This window comes from Streptopelia decaocto (assembly GCF_964273445.1).
Source record: "Streptopelia decaocto genome assembly, chromosome: 1".
Classification (NCBI taxonomy): domain Eukaryota; kingdom Metazoa; phylum Chordata; class Aves; order Columbiformes; family Columbidae; genus Streptopelia; species Streptopelia decaocto.
In genome coordinates this window covers 88,009,244-88,036,652 of record NC_138663.1, presented here as the reverse complement: position 1 = coordinate 88,036,652, position 27,409 = coordinate 88,009,244, and the positions used below count along the sequence as shown (strand labels likewise).

General features: G+C 43.4%; 2 protein-coding genes across 3 annotated transcripts; one reads left to right on the top strand and one right to left on the bottom strand.

Moving 5' to 3' along the window:
* Nucleotides 1-13,629, top strand: LOC309445636 (uncharacterized protein). Its single transcript, XM_082064618.1, has 4 exons — nucleotides 1-115; nucleotides 1,554-1,667; nucleotides 3,542-3,638; nucleotides 13,123-13,629. Exons 1-4 carry the CDS (start codon nucleotides 108-110, stop codon nucleotides 13,234-13,236), a joined length of 333 nt encoding a protein of 110 aa, XP_081920744.1. The 5' UTR covers nucleotides 1-107; the 3' UTR covers nucleotides 13,237-13,629.
* On the bottom strand, nucleotides 115-26,824 carry STYXL2 (serine/threonine/tyrosine interacting like 2). 2 transcript variants are annotated; one of them, XR_014185315.1, is made up of 7 exons: nucleotides 26,685-26,824; nucleotides 25,819-25,951; nucleotides 22,740-22,834; nucleotides 21,499-21,730; nucleotides 20,516-20,733; nucleotides 15,069-18,364; nucleotides 115-1,194 (listed from the first exon to the last, which is right to left on the bottom strand). XR_014185315.1 is itself a non-coding variant. In XM_082064605.1 (6 exons), exons 2-6 carry the CDS (start codon nucleotides 25,929-25,931, stop codon nucleotides 15,537-15,539), a joined length of 3,486 nt encoding a protein of 1,161 aa, XP_081920731.1. In that variant the 5' UTR covers nucleotides 25,932-25,951; nucleotides 26,685-26,824; the 3' UTR covers nucleotides 13,976-15,536. The 2 variants fall into 2 exon arrangements, 1 of the variants encoding a protein (XP_081920731.1); XM_082064605.1 differs by lacking the exon at nucleotides 115-1,194 and having other exon boundaries at nucleotides 13,976-18,364.
* Between the last annotated feature and the right edge of the window lie 585 nt (nucleotides 26,825-27,409).

Here is a 27,409-nt window from a genome sequence, read left to right as displayed (position 1 = left end):
TCATCCCATCTCCGTGACTGCCATGCTCACAACTGAAGGGAAGAATAGCCAGTCTGCATTGGATTTGAAGCTTTGATACTCCAGATGCATTTGCAATCTTTTGAGCCATGGGCAGGTGAGTAGGACAAAGCAAAAATAAAAGCTCGGGCTTTGCTGGGTTTGGCTGTTACATGCTAAGGAAGTGTTAAATGCTAAAGAAGGCTTGTACTTTGAGTGGGTGATTTAGCTTAGCTTTCAGCTAGAGGACAGCCGCATGCTGGAGTGCAATCTGCCACGCAGAGCCAGAACCAATCTGATTGTTTATGAATCATTTCTCAAACAGAAAAACATAGGTAAAGCTGCTAGCTTTGCCAGAGAAGTATGCCCCATCCATGTGATGGCCTACATTTATATTTGAAACCATCTGCACCATCACAATGTGACCCAGATCCAAAAGATGATCTAAGCACTGTAAAATTCAGCACAGCGTATCTAGTTTTTAGGGAGTTGCCTGCCTACCTATCCGACAGTTCTCTGTTAGGTACCTAGCTTCCCTGTGTAACTGTCCTAATACCACCACATCGAATGGGAAATGTTTTCAGAAAATAAAGAAGAAATGCCAAGGACTAGGTCTGCTCCAGACTTAAGGTGGAGTTTTACACGGGTGCATTTGAGGATTCCCACTGAGGTGGAGTCCTGCTGATGGCTTTGTCTTTGAGACAACAATTTGGGTGGCCACAGGGTTGTCATTAACACCATAGCCCACCCCTAAAAAAAAACAGAATAATTTTTTGTCAAATCAACAAGTTAATCTGACAAGCCCCATACTAAGGTTGTTGCTAGATCTGATGGAAGCAATGTAGTGTCAATGCACTGCCTGAAGACTCGGAAAGGCAAGGTGAGGGAGATGGGACCACTACTTCTGGCAGCAGTCTGCAATTCGACTGGATTTGTCAAAAACATGAAACTACAACGAAGCACTTCTTTCCCAGCCTGGGCCAAACTTTACCTTTGATTCCTACACCAACCTTATCCACAGACAAGACGTAGCCCACAAGCAGCAGGTGAAAAAAAGCAGAGAGTGGCTTCTTTCAGTGCAGCAGCTCAGTGTTCAAGTCATCTCAGAAGATGTGAAAATAGTACTTTAACTCACCCAGACAACTTGAATCTGCATCCAAGGAAGCGTCAGGCTGTTTCCCTGTGATGTTGGTTATCCTGGAGTGAAAGAGTCCCACATTGACTATATCATTTTCAGTTGATTATTTAAGTATTCTTAGGACCAGAAAAACAAAGCACAACTTCATAGATTAGCACTCAGGAACGGTGTCTTGGAGGAAGAACCTGCACTGCTGAACACTTAACTCTTTCACATTGCATATTCTCTGGAAAAAGGCCTGAAACACATGTTTGCCCTTCTCAGGCAAATGCCTTAATCACTGGTTTAGAGAGCCATGCCTGTGCTCTCTGGAGGCCAGTGAGTATTTAATTGTGCCACATAGAGCTGGGTGATTGCTTGGGGAGAATGACTTTGCTAGCGAGATGAATTTAGCCTGATCTTTTGAAATTTTCCACAGACTTCCTCTGCTGCAGTGTTCGTGTGCAAGGCTGGGCTCAGTCTCTGTGTCTCAAATACACCGACAGATGCAATCTCTTTCTCCCAGCCTGGGTCCGTTTCATTCATTTAATTTGTACGTCTTCTAGGGTGGGAATATCTTTGAATTGTGCTATGTGCAGTACACACTGCAATTGGGTCCTAGTGCTAGTTAACACCTCTGGATACTAATTGAGCATCAGTAAATAATTATATCCTTAGCTATTACTAAGCCCAAAAGGATGCTGTGAAATAAGGGTCATAAAGGGGAAATATCTGGAAGCATTGAGCATGGATATCAGATAGAAAAGACCCTTTCCACAAAGGGCAGGAAAAGTGCAGTGTTTCCCTGCATCAAGGTCGGAAACATTTCTCTGGTAGAGCTCTTCCGTAGCGTTACATTAGGCAGAGGCGGCCTTGCTCTGTGTGAAGATTTGTGGTCTTAAAGGTAAACTAAAACACCAGTTTAAATTGCCAGTTGTCTGCATGGCAAGGAAACTGTAAAAACTCTTGGGGAAAAAATTAGCTGAAGGCTAATTTCTGTTCTTGTTTCTCCATGTAAAAAGTGGAGGTTATGTTCCTTATTACCTTTGGCAACTAACACTGAAAAAAATATTTGGCATCTTCAGATAGAAAATGCATATTTTTGAAATTTGACATTTGTACTTTTTCCTTAATTGGACTAAACTTTTCAAAACATGGGACTGACTTGTCAGAAATATTTTTTATGGTCTCTGCCTTTTCCTAAAGTGCATTTGCAGTGAATAGCTATGATTATTTTGCAAAATAGAGTCTATTTCACTGAAAATTTGTAGGAGAGAAATCATTTCTACTTAGCAGTAGCATTAAAGCCCTTGAATTGGGCCACATTCTGCTGCCAATGCAGTTTCAGGGACACTTGGAAAATATTTAGAACAGCAGGGAAGAACAGTGATTACCACTACACAGTCTTTCAATGGTATGAATATTGTGGGTTATTTTCCTTTTGACTGTTTCTGGCCTATTTACAGTATAATCACACCAAATCAGGTTATAACAGGGCACTTTTTTGGTTTGGTTTTGTTTTGTAGTGAAATAGAATCCAGCATCATTTTTTTATTTACTCTAGCTCCCCATAAGAGTTAAGCAAGGATGATGTCTTCTCCAAGGCATTCATAACTGAAGGAGCGACAAAGGGAAAGGTGACTAGGAAAAATAATAGGCTAGTTATTTATAATTTCTATACACTTGCAATAACTATACTGCTATCAACACGGCAAAAAAAAGGAATTGTCGAGGGGACTTCATTGTGGACATAAGAGAGATTTGCTGATGAAGTGAGGGATTATTTTTCAGTGTGTGGCTGTCATCAGACTGAGCTTTGGGCACACATTTAAGGTCAGTTTGGTGAAATAATATTCTTCTCACTTCATCCATGCAGTGGCAATATGTTATGGGGTTGGAAGGAAAGACTTAGTTGTGTGAACTTGTAAATAGCAGCCTAAAAGGGTAACAGCTCTGCCATATTACACTTCACCTGTTGTTCAAGTAAAAGCCTCACCCAAGTATTATATCTACTCAACAGAGAACATCTGGTGTGAGAACTAGCCAGCACTAAAGCCCTGGCTTTCTAGGATCTCTTGTAGCCAGTGGAGGGGAAATCTGCTCGCTTGCACTGAGAAGGCCTGAGCATTGGTCACCTGAAAAAGCAGAAGACACAAAGTCCTGCCAGAGATCTGCTGGAAAGTAATGTCCCAGCTGCCTCTCCAGTGAGCTTATGGGAAAAACAGTGTTGCTCCCCAGCATTAAGAAGGATGCATACAGATCAAAAGGACAGTTTATTAAGCTGATCCATGGGCATTAGCAAAGGAGATGGTTTCAAAGGGAGAGCTGTGTTTTCTGTTCTTTACAAGAAATTACTTATTGGTTCACATTGTCTTATTAAAAAGAAATAACCCCTTGCTTTCTCTTCTTTTTCTTTATTTTTTTCAGGGAGAAAAACTTGAGGAAGAGGCAAAATCCTGAGTCGAGAGCCACTTCACAGATCCTGATTGTATTTGGCAGAAGTTTGCCAGATGGTGAACTTCTTGTCAGTTAAGGAATGGAAAAGGGAAAATGCTATGTGCTGACTACTAGGCAGTTGTTGTAGGTCAGCAGCAGATACGATTGATGAGTTGAAAGGGGAACATTTTCAGTTGAAAAAGGAAAATGAGTAAAACTAAAATGGGAACAATACTTAGGAACTAAAGTGTAAGTAATCAGAAATGCAAAATAGACTGATTGAGTCAAAACTTCAGCCCCAAATCATCGTAGAAGTTGAAGAGCCCAGAAGGAGGTTGTTGGAAGCTGCTATAGTAGACCTGGTTAAAGTCCATTGTGCCATGTGTAGTGAGGATTGGAATGGGGATATCTGGAAAGAAGCAGACCTGCATCCCCACCAGGGCCAGGTGATAGTGAAGATGATTCTCTCTGCCCTGTCCTCTTGGCACCACTAATCTAGTCTGAACAACAGAGCACACCTGTTGGGGCCCAAAACCCACCTGTCTCCACAACAGGGTTTAGAGTTAAGAGGTTTTTAGAGTTAAGAGGACTTGGGGGAGAGATACATCCAGCTCTGGAGGCCTCAGTACAGGAAAGACATGGACCTGTTGGAAAGGGACCAGAGGAGGCCACAAACATCATCAGAGGGCTGGAACAGCTCTGCTGTGAGGACAGACTGAGAGAGTTGGGGTTGTTCAGCCTGGAGAAGAGTAGGCTCTAGGGACACCTTATTGCGGCCTTTCAGTGCTTAAAAGGGACCTGTAAGAAAGATGGGGACAGACTTTTTAGCAGGGTCTGCTGTGACTGGACAAGTTTTAAACTAAAGGAGGGAAGATTCAGGCCAGACATGAGGAAGAAATGTTTTACAACGAGGGTGGTGAAACACTGGCACAGGTTGCTCAGAGAGGTGGTAGATGCCCCATCCCTGGAGACATTCCAGGCCAGGCTGGACGGGGCTCTGAGCAACCTGATCTAGTTGAAGATGTCCCTGCTCATTGCAGGGGGGTTGGACTAGATGACCTTTGAAGGTCCCTCCCAACTATTCTATGATTCTGTGATTCATCCCATTGACCGTGGGGGAAAAAGTGTGTGGCCCCAAGCCTTGGCAGCCAGCCTGCAAACTGCCCTACTGAATTAAAAGGACCAGCACCCACTGCCCAGGGTGCCAGACAACTTTGCCCTGCAGAGGCGCATCCCTGGGAGGTGATTTGGGAGGCTGTACACTTCTGACCTGTAATAAAGGCAGCTGAGAGGGTGTTGAAATCTTTAGCTTTAGCCATTAAGACAGGCTTAAATGATATTACTTTCCAAGAAGTCCTTCAATGTATGCAGATTTACCACTGTACGTACCACAGGATAAAAGCCAGGGGGGAGCTTTAGCTAAGCTAAATACAAAAGAAAGCAGGCAACCTGTCTCCATGCAAAAGACAAAAGCAAAAAGGGGAAACTGGGAAACACCCTCGGTTACTACTGATCGTAAGAGATGATGAATAATGTGTTTAGAGAAGGGGCCCTCTCTGAATCACTTAAGTGGGCTGGCAGCTCCCCTTCTGTAGCAGCCGGCCTGGTTTCCCTCTTTCACTTCTGTGATAGCTCTCCAGGACCTATGTCGAGGAGACTGGGGTGACACCGTACGGTTTAAAAGGATAACAACTAGGGAGCCAGAAGGTGCTGGGGGTGTGAGCTCAGGGATGTACTCAAATCTATCAGCACTTAACCTAAACCATGATTATGTGGGAAACTAGGGTCGAGGCCTGGCTCAGTCCACTGCTGGAGATCCCAGTCCTGAGATGATGGTTGCAGTTAATGATCATTACCTTACAGCATTCCTCATTGACACAGGAGCCCAAATATTGATGGTAGGTAAGGACACTGACAAAGGACAGCCTCCGCTTAGCAAGCAGTTAGTTTCTGTGGTAGGCATTAATGGGAAAATCACTAACCACTCAGTGGTCAGGGCTAAACTAATTCTGTCTAATGGATAGACATTCCTCTTGACCTTACTTTTATGTTCCTGTAATATATTGGGTATGGATATATTGAAGGGTCAGTCATGGGTGGACTCATGGGGAAAATGGAAAATAGGTACACCACCCTTTTTGCCCCACAGTTTACCTCCTACAAATGCTTCCCTGACTGCTAGTGTTGCAAATAACTGCTCCTTTATCCATAGCAAGCTAGTTAATATTCCACAATACAAATTACCTTCTGGTGCTATTTGTCTTGTTACTGAGTTGATAAAGGAGCTGGAAGAAGGGGGAATCATTGCCAAGTCTCATTCCCCCTACAATTCTCCCTTATGGTGAGTAAAGAAACCTAATGGCAAGTGGCAACTAACAGGAGATTACAGAGCCTTGAACACTGCCACTGAACTGTAAACTGCAGCTGTTCCCTGTATAAATGATAGTCAGTTTTCTTAATGAACAATCCCCTGTGCTGAACCAACACTAGCAGGATGCTTTTAACTCCTCGCTGTGGCATCCAAGAGATCAAGTGAGATTTCAACACCCATCACTCGGAAAACACTGTGTCACTTTGCAGCACTGTTGAGAGAAAGGAATATGGGAAACTGTGGATACTGTGGTAGTGAAATCAATCATTACTGAGGCTTGGATATGATCCAAGACCTAGGTCTTTTTTCCCTCTCCCTAGAAACTGTTGAATTCCTGGACAAATAAGTGAAAGTTGTCATTCAACCTGCACACAACTGGGGAAGTATCCATCTAGAAAGTACACTAAGCATTCCCTGAAACTTTGCTAATACTCTCTGTGGTAAAATGCTATCACCACAGATAATGCTGCCAGCATCTAAAAAGTCAAGACGCTTCTTTTGTCAGGCAGTTCTAATCCTCACATTGGGGCATCTGGCATTCTGTCACATTAATGTTGATGGACCCTGCTGTAATGAAACAAACCCGCAGAAGCTGGTAACCTCTGCAACACTTTCAGACACACTCTTTGCCTTACTCAGGAGTATGAGCAGCCATCTCTGTTTGTAAGACAGGGACAAGGACCTAGACAGGAATGTCTGTCTTTGGGTTCCTAAATCCTTTTCAAGCAGTAGAAAAATAGCCTGATTTTCATTGGTGTTCAATGTCTAGTAGCCACAGATTTCTCCAAAACCTTTTCAGAATTGAGTAGTGAACTTCCGTGGAAGAAAAATCTGCCTCAGAATATAATAGTATAGTTTTCTCAGGACTAGTCTCATACTTCTACAGCTTTAAAGGAAAAAAAAATATATATATACATATATATATAAAAGGGGAATTATTGAACAGTAGTTTCAACCAAGAGCTGACTTTCCTAGCATGCTCCAGGCTGAAATCTCTGAAAAGCAAAAATGCTCACTCGCAAGCTATCTCCACAGCCCAGGTCAGCAGGCAGCAATTAGTTTCTCAGCCATTCACTCTTCTTTCCATCTTCCTGATGGATATTTCAACTGAGTTTATGCTCACCTTTTCTTTACCTCCCTGCCTCTCTTTCCAATAAGGCTCTGATCTGTCACAGACTCTCAATGGACAAGACCTATACATCCCATCACAACACTGTCATAGACAGTTACATTAGACAGGCCAGGATGAAAAGCGGTTTGGAAGGGAGAGAAGCCATGGTGCTTCAGGGCATAGACTTGAACTCTAACCAAGGAAGAGAGATGAAGGAGGGCTTTGGGCCAGGCATGGAAAAAATTTTACTCAGGGCAGGTTATTCCATAATTACCCACTTAAACTTTCTTTATACCTTCTGAGATGCATCTGGTTCTGGCCAACATCAGAGACAGAAGGGGTGAATCACTGGTCTGATCCAGGAGGGGAATGAATTTTTTCATTCTTTTTGCTGGTGCACTGAGTTTATAACATTTTCTGAAGCCACAATGAAATCCCTTTCCAAGTTTGACCCTTGCTCTGCCAGCGATAGCCAAAACACCTTCCCCTAGCCACGTCCTTCACACTTCCACAAGCAATACAGAGAGAAGCTGATACAAAGCCAGGTCAAGATGATAAGAACAAAGCCTTGAAGACTGCTTTTAGATACCAGCTTTACTTCAACATAGGAGGAAATTTTCAAAGAGGTGAACTCTTTCTGTCTCTCTCTCAGGCAGGAGTCTCCTGGGAGGAGAAGAAAACAGCTTTCATTTTAGCGAGTCATGATATTTATGGCCCTTTTATGGGTTTTGTTTGAAAATATAAAAGTAGATGGACTTAAATCTGTTTCAAAAGAGAGAAGATGGGACAGGGGGAGACAGAGCATATGAAGGGCACGTGGGTCTGAATCATCAGCCCATGTTCAAAAGAAAATCAAACACCTTCTTTGTTTTAATATGGACCCCTTCTGCCAGTCATGAGGATAATGTCTGACCTTCTCTTGCATAGACCCTTTTATCCCTAATGAATTACAAATTTTAAATGTACACTACCACCAAGAACACTCACCTTGGGATGAAACATGACAACTATTAAATTATGCAACCGCAGCACCATGCAACAGTTCAGGTGTGATTGCTCCAAGGAAGCAGACTTTCAGATCACGTCTCCTGCGGAACTGAGAGCTTTGTACTGTATTCCTGAGTGGCAACTGTCAGCTTCTGCTTGCTCACGTACCAGAGTCTCATGTGGGCTTTTATCCATCCTATTTGTGGTGTCTGTTCAGCAACTGAGGTTGCACCCTTTTGAGAGCCTCCTGCTTTTCATATATGGAATCTCCTCTGACCCTTTGCCTCGAGGCAATGCTTTTGATCCAATTCACAGACTAAGGAGCACATGCCTTGCAAAATTATTGAGGGAGGGAAGTTTAAGTTGAAGAACTGAGGTTTGCATTTAGTTTTTAATGCAGTTAGGCCTGTGGTAATTTTGTCTGCACTGGGAATGAATCTTCATAGGTTATGACAGCTACTGTGAAATTTCTATGAGCAAAATGTACAAAGCTCCACATAAACTGGTAGCTTCATAAAGGCTGTTGTGGTTTCATAAAGCTCTCTTCTCAAACAAGGAGGGAGAGATGTCTTCTAACTAGCATCACCTATGTCTTGGTTCAGTTTTGTGCCCGCACAGATGCCCTTCTGACTGGAGTCATCCTTTCTTTCATGGTTACTTGTGCAGAGTCCTTGGCAAGTTCAAATCAGGTTTTAAGATTTATTGATCTGGCCTTGTCTATTCTATGGTGTATTCTTTGATATAATTGAATGACCATAAAGCATTCAGGCATGTTGGCATGAAAGGTGCACTGGAAAAAAATAAGTGATTGATTCATTGATTATGCAGAGACATTGCTCTCTCCATCGTTAACAATGACACAAGTTTTCTGTTATACCCATTTGTGTCTCTGTCCTGCTTTTGGCTGGAATAGAGTTAATTTTCTTTCTGGTAGATGTTATAGTGCTGTGGTTTAGATTTAGTATGAGAAGAATGTTCCTAATACACCGATGTTTTGGTTGTTGCTGGGTAGTCAAGGACTTTTGAGTTTCCCATGCTCTGCCTGGTACACAAGAAGCTGGGAGGGAGCAAAGCCAGGACATCTGTCCCAAGCTGGCCAAAGAGGTATTTCTTACCATATGACGTCATGCTCAGTATATAAACTGGAGTTGGCTGGGGGGCAAATACTCAGAATGAACAGGCTCTTGGGTCATGGGTGGTGAGCAATTGCATTGTGCATCACTTGTTTTGTATATACTTTTTTTTTTTCCTTTGCTGTCCTGGTAAACTGCTCTTATCTCAACCCACAAGGTTCTTTCCCTTTCCAATTCTCTCTTCCATCCCACTTTGGGGGGATGAGAGAGCAGCTGCATGGTCCTAGTTGCCAGCTGGGATTAAACCACAGCAGTCTTCCAGGGCATATATATCTTAACTAAAAGTAAACCAGTCTGCCTGAAGGTATGAATCATATGTGGAAGCAGTTACACTCTTGTGTAAGGATTAAATTTGTCTATTTTAAAGATACATGGAAATAAAAAACTTTGAAAAAGTTCAGAGGGGAAGATTCAAAGCACAGACAGGACATTCTTTCTGCTCTCTAAGACAGTTTTCACATTGCAGTACCTGGATAGCTTGACATATACATCCCAACATTTACTTTAACCTGTCAGTCCTAGGAAGAATAGTATTCATATTGTTGCCTGCTTTTATAACTCACAAATAATGTTTTCTCTTTATGTCTGTGTGTGTGCTTGTGTGCATGTGCACATGCACCCCGTGGCAGGGGAACAGCAGCCACAGGAAAACACGAAGCTCAGAATCTACTGAATCGTTGTAACAGAGGGATAGATGGAAGTCACATGAAGTCAGCTCTTGAATATGTTGAAATGTACCAAAGAATAAAAGGCAGTCTAGGAAAAAAAAAAAAAAAGGATAGGATTCTTCCATGTCCAAAAAATTTCTGTTCCTAGGGGCAGCCAAAATGGCAGGGTGTTCACTTCAGTAGATTCTGCTGGTATTGGCAATATACAACCTAACTACAACGTATTTTGAACCTCTCTCAATTTTTACATGAAGAACAATGAAACAAATCTTGTTGGTATTTAAATTATTACTCCTGGGCAAATAAGTTAGCAGCTTGCTGGAATGACTGGGGCAATTCACACACCATTTAGAGCTATGCTCACACCTTTCTAGAGGACTGTTTGTTTGTTACACGTCGTTGTTCCAGTTTTAGAAGTTTTCTTCACAATTAGAACAGCCAGAGATTTAACACACTTTCATTTTTCTAAATGACAAGTGAAATTCCAGAAAATAGGTAGGTAGCTCTCAATGAGATTTTGCTGGAGTACATGAGCATGCATTGTCAGTTTCCAAGCCCAGACTATATTAGTCACATCCTTTCTGCATCTCTGTTGGGTTGTCTATAAATTTAGGAAGGTCATGGATACTGTGTTTTCATACTACAATGTCTATATTCAATGTACCTCAGCTAAATCCTTTAAGGAAAGGGAGGCAATGCAACATAACCATCCCCAAGTAAAACTTCTTGTCTCATAGTTCACCTAGCTCTCCACTAGAACTAACATGGAAGCATTTCTCAAGGAGCTGTAAAAGAAGGAAACGGCGTTAAACTCCTTTTAAAATTATCCAGTCTAAACTAGTGTTGCATGCGATAAATCAAATTGCCCTGAAAATCCTAGATGGGGGCAAATGTGCCATGGCTCCATACCTGTCAGTATTATGACGCAGAATGCAGCTGTTACACTGGGAATAACTTATTTCTGGTGTATTTCTGCTTCCTTCCAAACTTGCTTCTGCCACATCGAATTCTCAGCCTAGCACAGATGTCATTTTATCGTCTATGTCCCACTAATGTCTCTCACCCTCTCAATTTCTCACAGTCCCTTTCACATTTCTCAGAAACCTGTGATTTTTCTAAATCCCACTATCTCCTTTCTTCCCATAGAGGTTGCCCCATAACCTTTCCCCGGATTTTTAGACATCTAAACAAATTAATATTTTGCATTAGCCTCTTCAGCTTACATACGTATCTTACTGTCTTCATCCAATGTAGGCCCTCTTAATTTGCCTATTGTTTTCAGATCTCTTTTTGAACGCTTCTTATCTCCTAGCTCTCCAGCTTTCACCAGTTTTTTACTCAGACCAACATCAAATGGGTTTCTCTCTCACATATCCCTCCTTAAATTCTTTGCTTCCCACATACTCTGAGTTTCTACATTGTTCAAAGGACATTAAGGAAACAAAGTAGTAGAAATGAGAGGCTGTCAGAAGGGCTTAATGAGACTGAGAGACTGAGCACTAAGATGGCAGATGAAATTCAAGGCTAATAAATGTAAAGCATTACACATAAAAAAAATTAACATATAAAATGATGATCTCAGAGCTGACCATTGCCATCCAGCAACAAGATTTTGTGGATCTAATGAATAGTTCAATGAAAATATCACCTTGGTGCTCAGCGACAGCCAAAAGAGCATGCAAACTCTTAGGAGATAACAGGGAAGGAAGAGAGAACAGAAAAAAATAAGATGATTATGCCACAGGATAAAACCCTGCCGCACCTGCACCCTGAATACTGTGTGAGGATTTGGTCCCTCATTTCAAACGTGATAAAGTAGAACTGCAAAGGGTTTGGAGAAGAACAGCCAGGATAACCAGAGACATGGAGCAGCTCTCATATGACCAATGAGTAACTTGGGCTGAAAAACAGAGAGCTAAGCATGGGGCATAACAACAAAGGTGGGTAAAAGTTTGTGTGGCATGTACATACTAGCTAGAGACTGTCTTGGCATCAAAGGAGGGTAGTGGGCAGTGGGTTCAGAACAGAGAAAAAGGAGGTGGCTTAGCAGTCAATGTAGAGTAAGTTGTGGAACTTCTTGCCACAAGAAATCATGGAGGCTGGGGGGTAAAAGGCTATAGCGGCTATAACTCAAACATGACTAGACACCTCCATAGAAGAAAAATCTATCCAGGGCTATAACATACAAAAATATTGTATCTGGCTTAGGAAGTTTTTGAGTTGCAAATGGTTAGAAGCTGGAAGATGATGCTGGGGAAATATCGCTTATATCACTGCTCTTATATTCTTCCCTAGGTATTCACTGTTGTTCTCTGTCAGAGACAGGATATTGAGCCAGATGGACCTTTGGTCTGACCTCAATAGCCTTTCTGATGTTCCTGTGTTTGCATTCTTAACTGACTGTATGGATGCTCCTTGCACTTTCACCTTTTGCTACACAATGCTTAAAAAAACCCTCCTGCCTACAGCAGCAAACTGAGGCTGAGCAAAAATATCTGTCCCAGCGCATCTTTCCTGAAAAATCCTTCCTAGATAAATTTGGGTGCTTACCTACTTTTCTAATCTAGTGTCAGATCAGTGTCGTTGCTGAAAAACCATTCACTCTGCAGCTCCGGTCACCTGAAACAATCTGTGCAGACCTCTCCCCTTTCACTGATTCTATATCCCCTTCTAAATTCTCATCTTAAAACCTGACTTTCTGGACTGCCTTCAACCTCTCCATTTCTGTCTCTCCTGGTTATTGGTCTTATGACTGAATGCTTTAATATTTTCACCATGCAAGGTCTTTATGTCACGGTTTCATGTAATTTATACCTGTGAGCTGGAGCCTTTCCCATCTCGCTTTCAAGCACAAGCCGTACACTGAATGGAGTCCAAAATGATCCCCACCCCCTTATTGCTTTGGGGGTTTGGCTTTATTAACAAGAATATAAGCAATAAGAAAATAAAGTTCAGCTATTTCTAAGGCTTCTCCCTCATGACTGCTCAGCTAGCATCTTAGATGGCCTCTCCCCAGCAAACCATTTTTATCTCCCTTTTACACAAGTGAACTAATAAGCCACCTACCTCAGTGAGTCAGCAGAACCCACTTAACCCTTTCCCAGAAGGGTCAAAACTCGCTCTCAGGATGGTTTGGCTCAGGCTTGTTATAAAACCATAGTCTGCCCCTCGGTCTTGAATAATTTATTTGTGCGGCAGACCTAGATTACTGTTTAAATCAAAATGCTACCCAAACAAAGGCTGTGCTGTACAGTGCAAAATGAAAACAGTTACTACATCCTATAACGCTCATTTTTTTGCAGTGCGAGATGCCCCCTGCAGTACTACAGAGGAGAGACATTTCTGTGGAGAACAGCAACCAGCCACGGGAAGCGGGAGGGAGATTTTTCAGAGGGAACCTTATGATAAAAACGTAAATTCAGTGCCAGAAGGTATTGCGCACTTCCACTTTGATCCATCGATACTTAGGACCTTTTCTAGATTGAAATTAGAGCAAGCTCCAAATATGCATATGCAGAGTTGCTTTCCACAGAGCAACTTTACCAGGGATGAAGAAGAGAAAAATGCCTGTCCTAACATGCATTGCAGAAGTTCCATCAAAAATCTCAGAATGTAGATCAAATTCCAATGCTTCAAAAAAATACAACTTACAGAAGTATGCAGAAATAAGGGGTGCATTGTATTATATATTATGTTGTAGATGAAGTGCATTATAAGCCTTATAGCGTCTCTGGATGCCTGAAACAGTAACAAAACCATGTGCCTTATGTACTTCAAAAATGTAATCTGAGTTTACTCAAAAAAAAAAAAAACCCTCACATAGTAAAATACATACTTTCTCTTATTTTTCTACCCCTGTTATTGTTCAATCACCTGATTTTGAGACTCCATTCACCTGACAATAAGTAGCTATCATTTACCCTAGTCCTGGCTGTCAGAAAGAGCCATCTTTATCTTCAGAGAATCAGGGATAATGTCTAATCAGGGAGTTATAGTTAGAAGAAATTATTCTAAGTTTAGGAAAATTGGCAGCTGCATTTTGTTATCAGTAACCATTATTTAGGTAGCATTGCTGATGTGCGTGGCGTCATACAGGCAAGGACAAAGACCAGGCCCTTGCCCCATGGAGCCTATTGTCCATATTACACAATTTAAATAGGGAGAGGTACTAGCATAATAGTAATAGCGAGCTCTAAGCATTGCAGTGGGAGGGAGAAGAGATGACAAGAAAAAGACAGAACTTCCTGTGAGGGAGCAATGCTGCATCATCCTTCCATTGTTGTTTTAGACTCAGCTCAGCCAGAGTCCTGTTGTCCCAAAATACAGCCAGTACAGAAGAGGGAACAGATAATTCCAGAGTAGAAATCAGGAGAAACTGGCCTAGATGTTTATAAGAGGGAGGTGGAGGATGTTGACTGGTGACATAGAGTTGAGTACTTTGATGTGTGGAAGGCACAGGGTCATCTGAGCTGCACAAGTGATGCTGTGGCAGGCCTGGCAGGTTGTGTCACACAAGCTCACAAGGCTGTGCAGGGCATGGGAAGACCTGAGGCTCTCAACTTGGTGTAGTCAGTTAACATGGACACTGTGCCTCTTCCCACTCACTCTGAAAAGTGGACTCTGTAACTTATGATTCAGACAACACGCTAAATCTACCATCTCCTAAAAACAAGCTCCCAAGTACCACATTCAACAGACATACAATTGGTCATTAGGCGCGTGGTGCCTTATACCAATGCTTTGGTTATACATAATTTTATTATATTATGAGGTCAGTTTGTGTGTTATTCTTTTCTTTTAAGGCAATCGTTGAAAATTAATACATGACAATCTGACTATAGACATAAAAGCACAGACTTAGCTGAGCTGCACACATAAAACAAACTGAAGTCAGTACTTCAGAATCCCAGCCTAACCTAACACCAATCCTAACCCTAACTCTATCTCTTTAACTACATCATAACATAATTTTTAGACAGCTATTAATATTACTGTGTTTTTTTACTTTTTTCACCCAAGGCAGGAACCAACCATACTGGAGCAGAGATGACTCCATCTAATAGAAAACAATAGTACCATGGGAATACAGTCATTACTGCATTGAACTTCTAAAAAGAAGGAGACATCTTTTTTTTCTAGTATTTCACTTTGCTTCAGCTACTTAGTGAAGTAAAACAGTACATGTATTCCCCTGAACTGTCTTATTTCTCTAGACATTCATAAGACTGGTGGAGAAAATGGAGCCTACCTGGCAATATCTTCTCAGAGGTATAAAGTAAAACTGATTAAGAGAGAAACATTCTTCAACTTCCTAGAAAAGGATGTTGGCTTCTTCCATTTATGATCAAAAAGATCTTAGAAAAAAATATGTCCAGTCTTTAACGAGACTAGGAAATTGAAATAACCAAAATGGGATGTGATTGGTCTTTTGAACTGAGGTGCCACCATTACTTGCTTTTGCTGTTGAAACATTGTCTGGCTCCTAATGACTTCTAACATTGTGTTCCTACCTACATTGATCATTTAATGCTAGCATCTTCTTTCTGACAAACCACAAACACTTCCAAAACTTGACCTCTTCCCTTTATCGCTTTTGATTAAGAAGAGAACTATCTGCAGGAAATGCCCTACAAACCACAAAGGATTATCAGAAATATAATGATGAGTGATTCAGGGACTCTGTGGCTTTGCTTGTGTTCCTATAATCTGATCTTGGTCACTCTTCCCTTCTCCGCCGGAGCTTTGCTGTAGTTTCTTCTAGTCGACTTCTCCAAGCAGCGATAATGGCATCATCATCCATCTCTTCTTCCTCTTCTTTACGCATGCTTCGTCTGTACTGAGTGAACTGTCTAGATGCAAATCTTTCTTCACTTTCTTCCACTTTTGCCTCCTTCTTTCCATCCTCTTCAGACTTTGAAAAGCTCTGGGTGAACTTTCTCTTAGCTCCAAATTCTGAGGTGTCTGACCTGGCCTCCTCTTCACATGCCTCCACATAATGAGATCTAACTCGACTCTGTGTAGATGGTTCCGGGGATTCAGAGTCAAAGGATGGTTCAGGTGTTGCGCTGAAGACATGCAGCTCTGGGCTGTCTTCTCTGGAACTTGTTGTCTCACTAACCTTTGACCTTGTGAACTTATACATCTTTTTATCCTCTTTTGCAGAAGCAGAGGAAAACCTTGACATGGTTCTCAATGAATCTCCTTTTGACTCATAGGAACAACAGCTGTCTAGCTCTTCTCTTTGGGATCTGGAGAATCTGTAACTAGATGTTTCAGAATCCATCTCTCTAACTTTGGATGATCTGCTATATTTCTCTCTAGCCTTCTCTCTTTGATCATAATACGATGGTGGTTCTCTTTCTGCTTTCAGGCCACTGAGCCACTTAGTAATATCAGTCTCTGTCTCTGACTTTGGTGCACCTGTGTTTGCAGGTTGACTGGACAGATCAAAGACTGTATCCATTCCCTCAAGATTTGCTCGCAAGGGGTGCCTGTGGCTGCCTGTCGTACTCTCTCTGTCTTCTTCTTCTTCATTTTCCTCTCCTTTGGTCATCTTCTTTTTGAATAAAGTGCTGCGTTTATTGTCACTGATCACCTTTTCAATTTGATAATCTGACATTTTCTCTCTCATTTCCATTTGCATCTCCTTCTCCTTCCTCCTGAGTTTCTTTAGGTCAACATCATCAGCAAAGAGGCTGTACAGTGGCTTGCTTGTCTGTGTTGTCTTCATGTTTGAACTAGTCCCTTCTGTCCTTGTGCTCGCTGAGGTATTGCAAGACATGGCAGACTGAGACTCAGCTCTGTGCATGTCCTGCTGGCGAAGCTGAGAGGCAGCAAGAGATGAACCACTCTGAGCACTGAGAAGAGAAACCTTATCATCATCTACACGCCTGCCAAAGTCTCCTGACATTACACTGGAGGCCATTGCAGATGATGGACGGGACAGCATCATGATCTCATTTTGCTTTTGAGCAATGGTTTCACTGACCACGTTAGCAATCCAGTTCTGAATGCTTGCCATGGATATTGTGTCACCTGGGCCAACTGGGAGATTGGGAAGGGGTATACTTGGCATCTGAGTGCTGCTCCTGGTCTGTGATAAAGATGAATGATTCGTCTGCATGCTCATTGCAGAAGCTGCATCCTCAGCACCACTTGCAGAAGGTGCTGAGGGCCAGAAAGCCGACAGTGGGATACTCCCACTCATCATACTGTCTGTCTCCCAGCTGCACATGGACTGGCTTTCTTCTAAAATTTTCTTTGAACGTTCAAGGAGCTCTACACGCCTCTGCTTCTTTTTGGCTGAAGCAGAATCCTCACTTTTGGCAAACTCCACAAATTCCTCCTTGCTTTCACTGCCCACCTTCTTCTGCCGCTTCATTTTCCAAGCCTGGTAAGCAGACAGGTTAATATCTGACAAACTCTTCCCTTCCATCCCCTCCCCACCTGCTTGGCAGCCATCTTCTGCTGGACACTGTGCAGAAGATGATGATGATTCTAAATCTTTCTTGTGAAAGCCAAACTGGATCCTCTTAACCTTCCATCTTTCTAGAGGAGTCAACTTGTCTTTGTTCTTTTGGCAGAAATTGTAAAAGGAGCTACTGTCTGAAAGCACACTCTCCTCATCTATATCCCTCTCCTCTCTTCCTGTTTCTGGGGATTTTCTCTCCCCACCAATTTTATTCTTTGAATGATACCTCTGAGAAGCTTCCTTCTCAATCTCCAGAAGCCTCTGGTTCCACATGTCCCAAGTGCTCTCTGAAGACATAGAGCCTGTGCGGCTCCTCCTCATCCTGCTAAAGCTACTGGCTTCCAGCTGTTGTTTTAGGGTTCGAATCTCAAAACTGCTCACACTCTCAACATCACTGAATTCACCTGATGGGTAAGGTCTTCCTCCCATTCTGGAATCTCTATCCTCCTCCCTGGGTGGACCATCCATTTGGTATTTCTCATTTCTGCACTGCCAGTCATGGATCCTTTGTTCCACATCCTCATCAGATTGTTCCTCTTCCTGATCCAGAAACTTTGAAGGTGTTCTTCTTTCATGGGTAACTCCTGGTTCCTTTGCAGGCAGGCCTTGTTTCTTCCTCCATTCCTCATACAACTGTTCCTCTTCCTCCTCACTGATGAGGGTGGAGTGTTTGGAAACCCAGCTAGTTTTTCCTGCTGATGAAGAGCTCATAAGACTACCCAGTAGGCTGCTGGTGTCCTCTTCTTCTACTGTGATGGAGTGGGCTTTGGCTCCCAGGATGCTTTCTGAGTCCCCAACTCCAGACAGCTGGGAAGAAGTCCCTGCATGGACAACAGGGCTTTGACTAGGAGTGACTTCTTCATCTCCAGTATGCTCCAACTCTCGTTCCTCCAACAATTGCTCATTGAGCTCCCTTAGCTGTTTCAGAAAGCCATCATTGGGGTAAATGGCACGTTTCTTTCTCAGAGTCATCAGAGCCTCCAGAATGGTCATATGGTGGTAGATCATCAGGTAGGCAGCCACCAGCACAGCTGAGCGACTGATTCCCATTTCACTGCTGACAAGGATTTTACCTGCAGATATTGAATATAAAAGTAATTAGCTATTTCCAATAACACAGGGACATTTTTCTGATATGTAGCACAAAAGCATTCTCTAAATAGTGTTTAAAATTACACAGATTATATGCTTCAGTGACTGAAACCAATACTAAATATTTGTTATCTTTGTCATAATAAAAATCTAGAGACATATGAATAAAAGCCACATCAGTTTCAAAAGCTGCGGGCAGGCACATTTTAAAACAATCAAAATATTATTTATATTTTCACCTATACACATCACTTCCCCAAAAAATCAAAAAGTTTATAATAGGTATTAGAAAGACAAGTGATACTGTATTCTTAACTTGGTGGCTGACTTAGGTTAAGACATTTAAGCTTTCCATGCTTCAGTTTCCCCATATGTAAAAAAGGAGATATAAGCATCAGCCTCCAGGAAGGTATTGGGAGAATAAGCAAGTAATTGAATTTTTACAAGGCACGTTATAGGACTTAGATACAATTTTATATTAATTTAATTATATTTTTTGCAGAATCCAGATCTGCTGTTTTGCAGATCAGTTACATGTAGACTGGCTGGAGGCCAGTGTCATAGTATATTTCAGAACAGGAGAACCAAGCAGCTAGCAGAAGAGAGATGATTTTGACTCCGACAAACTGATACAGCTGCTCCAAACTACTGGGACCCACTGTTCTGTAAATAGTGACTGTGAGAGCTGGAGTCAAAACTGAGGATCTGCTTTATTTCGTGGCATTTACACAGAAAGCACCTTTTGCAGAAAACGAAGCTTTGGCACAGAATTGTTTTATAGTAAATTACAGTTAAAGAAAAGCTTGTAAATATGAAGAGAGCTTAAATGAATCTTTGGTAGCCTGCAAATAACTGAAATTACTGTTTCGAAATGTGTGATAAACTCCAGTTTAATCAAACTGTTTGCACTAATACTTAATGAAGCCACTTCAAACACCCACCTTTCTGACTGCTGATATGCTACTGCAGGTATTTACTTAATGCACCTGTTCCTACAATCCCAAAATGTCTTTTACACCTTTCTCAGTATCAAAAGCCTCAGTTGCCTTCCAAGTGTTCTAACAGCCAGTAAATTCTATCTAACAGCTCGCCAAAAGGGGGAGATGTCATTCCTCTGCTTTCTTTCAAGGTTCCCCTGTATCCCTGCATCCTTTCCCTGTGTCAGCTCTGCCTGGGCCAGTTCAGCTCACAAACCCCACGGAAAACCACCTCTTCCCCGCCAGGCTGTCTTTTTTTGCTGCGTTAGTGAGCTGAAGGGTCGATAAATGCCAGCAGCAGTGAGTATCTGCACAGTGACAAGGGCAGCAATAGGACTTAGAATGAAGAACACAGATGGGCTGAGTGTCCCTCCTCGTGTTGATGGTGGTGGGCTATTAAAATTGGCTCAACTTTCCTTGTGTACTAACAAAACTTCTCACCTTTCTCACTGTCACTTTTACTAGGAAGTAACATGTTGTCCCTCAACAAAAATTAAACACACTGAATACATATATGAGGATTATCAGTGATATCACTGATTGTGGTGTTTGTTTTCATATTGAATTCCATAAAGATATTCCTAACTGTCCACTGAAGCTGCAGCAAAATGACCAGTATGCACTAGAGGTCCACAGAATAACAGTTGCCATGGGATTGCGTCCAGCAAATTATACAGTAGCCGGGGTGTAGACATCCAATGGTTCAACCCAGCTGTTTGGATCGTTCTAGCAAATCAGCCTGCTGTTTTGTAGTAAGTGTTCTGGAAAAACTGAAACTCGCAGTGTATAGAAATATATAAATATATATAGTAGTATATCAATATAAAATAATATATTTCTTGGGGCAGAACTTCAGCTCTTTGCAACAGCAGGGTACTTTCAAAGCAGCTGAGGGAGGTGGCTCACAGCCAGAGTCCAAAGACCTGGGGCTTGCAGCAGGGGCTGCTGGGCTGCCTCCTCTCACTAGTTTGCCACCTCCTATTTTGAATAAGGCACGGCAGAAATGGACAGTAAGTGTTCATTGTAACTGGATGCAAAGAACAAGGTATTTGCCTTCTACCCAATTACAAATGTGGCATTGGCTGTTTATCAGAGTAACTCTTCCACCCATTAGTTCTCAAGCATTCTGAAGTCACTGTATTCTTCTCCTCTTACCCCTGTAAGTCAGCAGTGCTTCATCAAGGAACTCTGCAGCGGGGCGGAAGTGTTTGGAGATATCGATATCTGGAAAATCATCCACTTCAATGCCCAGGTATTGGATATTCAGACCATTGTAGAAACCTGGTCCTGTGTATACACCTGTACCATGAGCAGCATTCAAGACATGTGTGATCCCCAGCCTCTTCAAACGGCTTTTGTTCACTGCAACGCTTCTTCAGAAAAGAAGAAAAAACAAAAGTTAGATATCAGTGCTCCTGCTTCAGGTAGGAAAGAAGCTGTCTGCTACAAGTTCTACAGTGCTCCCAGCCTGGGTAGCTCATCCACCACACAGCTCCACTCAGACCTTAATGTCCTCTGAGAGTTCTACAGGTATTTCTTTGCAATACTCACTGGGAAAAGAAAATGAGAAACCTGCACTCAACGGTAGAGCTGCATGCTTAGTTTCCACTCCAGCTTGATTTAAACTCATCCTGCCATCCTCAGTTCAGGCTTTTTACTTATTTCTCACTTTTTATCGCTCTGTAATTGATGCTTTACACTGTATCCCCTTCTAATTCTGTCTGGTCACTTGCACATGTGTCTCAGACAGCTGAGCTGTGGTACAGAAGACCTAACCGTTTCCACTATATTTGCTATGGCATTTATTTTTTAACTTGCTTTTACATAACAAAGACTTTAGTCCCAACTTTAGGGCCAAACTCCAATCAGAACTGTGTAATTTGGGCTCATTTGCCTTTTCCTCTCCTAAACTGTTGAAGCATCAAATAGCATAGGAAAGCTGCTGATTCTGTTCCAGAAGTATTTACTTTTCAGCACACAGAGATCTTTGTGAGCGTATTCTGGAAAACACTTGGGGCTATAGAGATCAAAGATATTAGATATAGGTGTGTAGTATAGAATATGTTATGCCTCCAATAGTTCCATCTGACCCTTCACTGGGAATCTTTTGCAACTTGATGACAAAAGCTGACACTCACTTTTCTGCTATGAAGACATTAGGCCAGACTTCATCCACAGCATCCCTGGGGGTCTCCAGCCTGTCCTTCACAAGTGCCCTCTGCAAGTCCATCACACAGGGCGTGTTAAACAAGCTGGTGTCATCAATCTTTTCTTTAACTCGGTTGTACAGGTCTTCCACCATCAGCTGCTGCGCAGATTCTAACATCCTGGGACACGCTTCATCTACCTTGGCATTCTTTGTCTTCAGTTCTGGAATAAACTGACATTGTAACTAAAAACATGTAAAAACAATGCAAATATATGATCTGTCATTTTTTGTTCCTGGGTCCAGCCTTTTGGCACGCTTTTTTTCCCCAATAACATCACACCATCCCATCTGCAACATGTCCATGGACATGCTTATCTACCCACACTCGCCAAATGCCTGGGAGTTTAGGGCATGCCCATCCTAGCCCCAGAAGAATGCAGCCACTCTCTACGGCTTCCTGAGGAGGGGAAGTGTAGAGACAGGTGCTCATCTCTTCTCCCTGGTGACAGAACGCTTGGAATGATTCAAAGTTGCACCAGGGGAGGTTTAGACTGGACATTAGGAAGCATTTATTTACAGAGAAGGTGGTCCAACACCAGAACAAGCTTCCTAGAGGTGGCCGGTGTCCCATCCCTGCCAGTGTTTAGGAGGCATTTGGACAATGCCCTTAATAACAGGCTTTAACTTGGTTAGCCCTAAAGTGGTCAGGCACTTGGACTAGATGATCATTGTAGGCCCCTTCCAACCAAAATATTCTATTCTATTCTATTCTATTCTATTCTATTCTATTCTATTCTATTCTATTCTATTCTATTCTATTCTATTCTATTCTATTCTATTCTATTCTATTCTATTCTATTCTATTCTATTCTATTCTATTCTATTCCATTCACTTCCATTCACTTCCATTCACTTCCATTCACTTCCATTCACTTCCATTCACTTCCATTCACTTCCATTCACTTCCATTCATTGCAGTGAGCAACCAGCAATCAAACTGTATTTACCACTGTGGTATCTGATTCTGCCATAGTCAGTGCACAATTTCAAAGGAAGTCAGAAAACTTTTTCGTAATTTTTTATTTATTTCTGTTTTTCACCTCTACCTCCGGTGAGGTTTGATCACAAAGGCTTTTTTTACCATTTTAGGATCTCTGAAAGAGAAAGGCAAAACCAGCGTAACTCAAGTCTCTATTACTTACATAGTTATTTTACCCTTCCTCCTCTTACCTTCATTGATTATTTGTTTGGCAGCCACAGCAGATGAGAGATGGATTGGGTCCATGAAGATGCTCTCTGTATCAGTGTCTGATATTACTGAATACCTGCCAACAAACCACACTACCTGTTAGACAAATGCCCTCCACTGAGATCCCATCTCCAGGACCTTAGCTCTTTTCACTCATTCCAGAAGAGAGCAGCAGGGAACTGGAACAGTGAGGATGCTTTGATGGTAGAAAGGAAGCCCCAGCTCTTCTCCCACCCCTCACCCCCACCCTACTCTCCAGCATGGCGCTACAGACTTCAAACATGCCTTGGTATCCAGTGTTTGCAGGACATAGACACGTCCCATGGGGAGGAACTGCAGTGGGCTGGGAGTGCAAGAGAATGGAGTGGTGGGTAGGGAAGATCAGTGTCTGGTTTGAGACTGGGCGGGGGATGGATCACAAGGAATAGTCTCACAAGTAGCTCTCACTTAGAAGGACAGATCTAAACATTGTCCCAACTAGAATTTATTGAACAATTTGAAACAGATTATGCTAAAAATCTGTCGTTTGTGGTGTTTTGTGGTGGGTCTTTCCTGGCTTGTATCAGGAATACTGTGGCCAGCAGGGCTAGAGAAATGATTGTGCCACTGTACTCGGCACTGGTGAGGCTGCATCTTGAATCCTGTGTTCGGTTTTGGGCCCCTCATCATAAGAAGGACATTGAGGTACCAGAGAGAGTTCAAAGAAGGGCAATGAGGCTGGTGAGGGGTCTGGAGCACAATTCTGATGAGGAGCAGCTGAGGGAACTGGGGCTGTTTAGCCTGGAGAAAAGGAGGCTGAGGGGAGACATTATTACTCTCTACAACTACCTGAAAGGAGGTTGTAGCATGGAGGGTGTTGGTCTCTTCTCCCAAGTATCAAGTGATAGGACAAGAGGAAATGGCCTCAAGTTGAGCCATGGGAGGTTTAGATTGGATATTAGGAAAAGCTTCTTCCTGGAAAGGGTTGTCAGGCATTGGAACAGGCTGCCCAGGGAAGTGGTGGAGTCACCATCCCTGGGGGTGTTTAAAAGGTGTTTAAACAAAGTTCTTAGGGACATGGTGTAGTGCTAGAGTTAGGTTGTGGTTGGACTCGATGATCCTGAGGGTCTCTTCCAACCAAAATTATTTGCTTTTTTGTTTTGTTTTTCTGTTTTTATGTTAGCTAATTGCCTACAAGCATCCTTTGAGTTATGACTAGCTGCAATGCAAGCATTAAGATTGAAGACTCTGAATCTCTCCCTCAGTACACGGGTCACTTTATAGCATGAATCTGTGGTCAGTCTCTCCACTCACACAGTGTTGTCTAACTGCAGGTCAGAGACAACTATGAAACCCACAAACGCCTTTGAAGGGAGTTCTTTGACACACAGCGTGATTTAGATAAGTATTTGTTAAGGAAAAAAGGTTCACAATCTTGAAAACAAATATATTTCCTTCTGGATCCATCTCTATAGACCAAGCAAATCTTCTCTTAAACTTAAACTATTTTACAGAGCTTTTGCCCTGATGCACACCCTCTACATATCCTGCCAAGTAGATGATACAGATCGTTAGGACAAGTTTGCTGCCATCACAGAAGCTATCTGGTAATGCAGACTTGCAGTACTTGCAACACAGTGTTTGATTTTGTTTAATTAAAGCAGGAGAGGGAAGGTGATTAATGTGCAGTCAGGGTGCAGAAAAGTGTCTGGAGAACTAAACTTCATTCATTCTCTGGGATCAAAATGGAGGGCACAGCCATCAGAAACAGCTTAATGGGCTTGTCTAGGTCATTTAGTTGGGTTCCAGCACTTGCCCAGGGTAATCCTTTTCTAGTTCTTCAAAGAAGTTTATGAGATGAGCTAGGGGAGTCTCAGTCTCATTTACAGGAGTTGACACAAATTTGCAGCTATGCCCTGCCTTCAATTCCTTTTGCTGTAAAGGTTGCCTCCAAGCTCAATAAAAAGATAACAGCTGGTAATAATCTGCGTCCACAGCCTCAACACGTTTTACCTGCAGCTGCCCCAAGCATCTATGAAGTACACAGTTGCAGAACTGCCCATACGTAGGTGTTTCAGGGGCTTTGCGCTGGTTGGGAAGGACCTTGCCACTTTCCTCATTGTTTTTGGCATTGACAATGGGAAGGGAAAGGAAGGGAATAAACTGGAGAGGTTGATTTTGAGTGACTGATGAGCAGTAGGAAAGTGATTTACCAAGTTAAATACATAATTTTACTTTATGTGAGCTCAGTGAACTTCCTAAACAATTTTTAAACACATGTAGTTAAATGAAATAAGCACTCTGTCTTTGTTTTTCTGAGGTGCCCCACAGTTAATAGGAAAAATTTCATAACCTTCTACTTGTTGAGGGCCACTGGGGCAAGTTATTTTCAAACTCAATCCCTACTCCCTGCCTTCAGCTAAAGCATCACAAAGTGTACAGAAAGCCCTATAGAGCATTTTCCTTTAGGAAAAGAGTACAAAAGGATGTATTTTTCCTTGTATTAGGAGAAAACACATCTAATCATGCTTGTTTTGCTTGAGGTAACTCAATTTCTGCTTGCGCTGTGACAGCCTCCTGTTCAGTGCCTGAAGCCTGTAGCTAAAGATGACTCTGAACCAAACCCAAATCTGAAGACCTTCAATCTTTCTGAGGCTGGGAAAGGCTAACATCGACATTAAAAAATCCACAGGTCTTTATAATGGAAAAAAAGACGTGGCTGAGCTTGAGAAGATATGAAATCTGGATCAGGAGTTTCAGTGTGGGGGTAGACATGAAGAGGCCGAGACAGGGCAGAGCAACTATACCACCCCATAGCAATGCTTTCTGTAATTTATCCCCCCTGCCCCCACATGTGTGCAGAATGGATTAATTAGCTCAGGACTCCTGTCTCCGCAGCCTCCCTCCCCACTGGCACACTGACCCGCATCTCAGGGAGGGGAGGGGAAGGAAGCCCTGGCCTCCACGCTTGGTCCGAGTGCCCGTGTAGAGAGGAGGCAGTGGAAGAGGGGTGAAGAGGAGCTGATCCACCACCACGTGCTACCGGGAGGCCATGGCAGCCCCTGCAGCAAATATACTCACCGGCTGGGCGAGGGGCTGCGGAGATAGTGGGCCTGCACGGCCTTCACGTCTGGTCCCTCGTCTTCCCCATCGGGCACCACCTGCTCACCATCCAAATCTCCGCCGCTGGCCATGGCAGCTGCCAGGGGATGCACTGGGAGGGGAGCAGGTCAGGAGGGAGGGCTGTTACAGAGGTCTGTGTGGGAGGCCAAACCTGGACGTGGAGCAGCAGTGGCAAGCAAGGGGTATGGCTGAAGGGGCTCCCACATTTTGCTCATTGTGAGCAGCCCTTGCACCAGCTGCTCTGCTAGGGCGCCTGCTGTCCCCGAGGCCCCGTGCAGCTCCCTGGCTGCTGCCCAGCGAGCGCCAATGCTGTTCTTGCCTGTGAGTAAGCGCGCAGGGAGGCCAGGGAGGAAGGGGTGGTGGGGCAGAAACTCTATCCCTGCCCTGGCTGGCTCAGCCCATGCGTGGTGGCTGGAGAGAGCTGTACACAGCCAGAGCTGGGCTGGAAGGGGCATTTGGGGGGCCAGAAATGTAAGACCTTGCCTCCCCAAAATGAAACGCTCCTAAAGCTTGAGGCTGAAGGTGCTTTAAGTCTCGGGACTTTGTCCTTACAACCCCTTGCGGGGGGTCTGCGGTGCCCACCGGAGAGCAAGGGGGCCACAACTCAGTGAGGAGCATGAAAACGCAGCAGCCACCCCTTCCCTGGGCCTGGCCAGAGCTACTTCTGCCTTGCTGTGCCACTGCAGACGGTGGTGGCTCCAAAGGGCTCCAGCAGCTGGCCCCGGGCGGGAGGACACAGCTGTGTGCCACCAACAGGGCTGAGGAGCAGCTGCCGCTCATGGGACAGCGAGTAGGATGAAGGGGAGCAAGGAGAGGGCACTTACCCCTGGTGCCTGGATGACTCCGCCGAGGGGTCCCTGCCGGAGGCACGGTGAAGGAGTCTGGTGAAGAGTGCAGGAAACCTGGCAGGGAATGGTACTGGGGGGAGAGAAATCAGCTGCCTGTTCCCACTCCGTTCATGGCTTCTTCGTCAAGGGGCAGGACAACTGTCGGCACCAAACCTTTATCAGCTTTCTAAATATAGCGTTGTCCTGACGCTGGCTGCTAGATTGCACGGGGAAAGAATTCAGGGCCTCATAGACGGCAGCTGGTCAAGCGCTTAACTCCTTCCCCACTGTGGGATGGATCCTCTGACTTTTCCCAGTTGGAGGAGGAGCCCAGAGAAGAGCCCAGGCTGAACCTCCGCCCACAGGGAGCCTCCAGGAAACTGGGACCCCACCAGGCACACTTGAAATGCTGGTATGACCTCTGATGTCCCTGAGAAATGCGGTGCAGGGTGAGCTTACTAGAAGCAAGCTACCTGTCAACTACCTAGACTTCTGTAAGGTCTTTGATACAGGCCTCCCACAATGTCCTTACCCCTAAATTGGACAGAAAAGGATTTGATGGATGGACTATTGAATGGGTAAGGAATTGGCTGGATGGCTGCATCCAGTTACAGCCAATGGCTCAGTGTCCAAATGGAGATCAGTAGCAAGTGGTGTCCCACAGGGACAGGGACCAGTACTGGGACCAGTACTGTTTAATATCTTCATCAATGACATAGGCA

Bases quoted from the DNA above. Each gene is read 5' to 3' on its own strand.
- LOC309445636 (XM_082064618.1), top strand. The intron at 1,668-3,541 runs GTACGTCTTCTA...TATTTTTTTCAG, and splicing joins CCGTTTCATTCATTTAATTT to GGAGAAAAACTTGAGGAAGA. The intron at 3,639-13,122 runs GTCAGTTAAGGA...ATTTTTTTGCAG, and splicing joins TGCCAGATGGTGAACTTCTT to TGCGAGATGCCCCCTGCAGT.
- STYXL2 (XM_082064605.1), bottom strand. From the start codon at position 25,931: ATGGCCAGCGGCGGAGATTTGGATGGTGAGCAGGTGGTGCCCGATGGG. The intron at 21,731-22,739 runs GTAAGAGGAGGA...AGTTTATTCCAG, and splicing joins CAAACAAATAATCAATGAAG to AACTGAAGACAAAGAATGCC. The intron at 20,734-21,498 runs GTGAGTGTCAGC...TCTTTTCTGAAG, and splicing joins AATGTCTTCATAGCAGAAAA to AAGCGTTGCAGTGAACAAAA.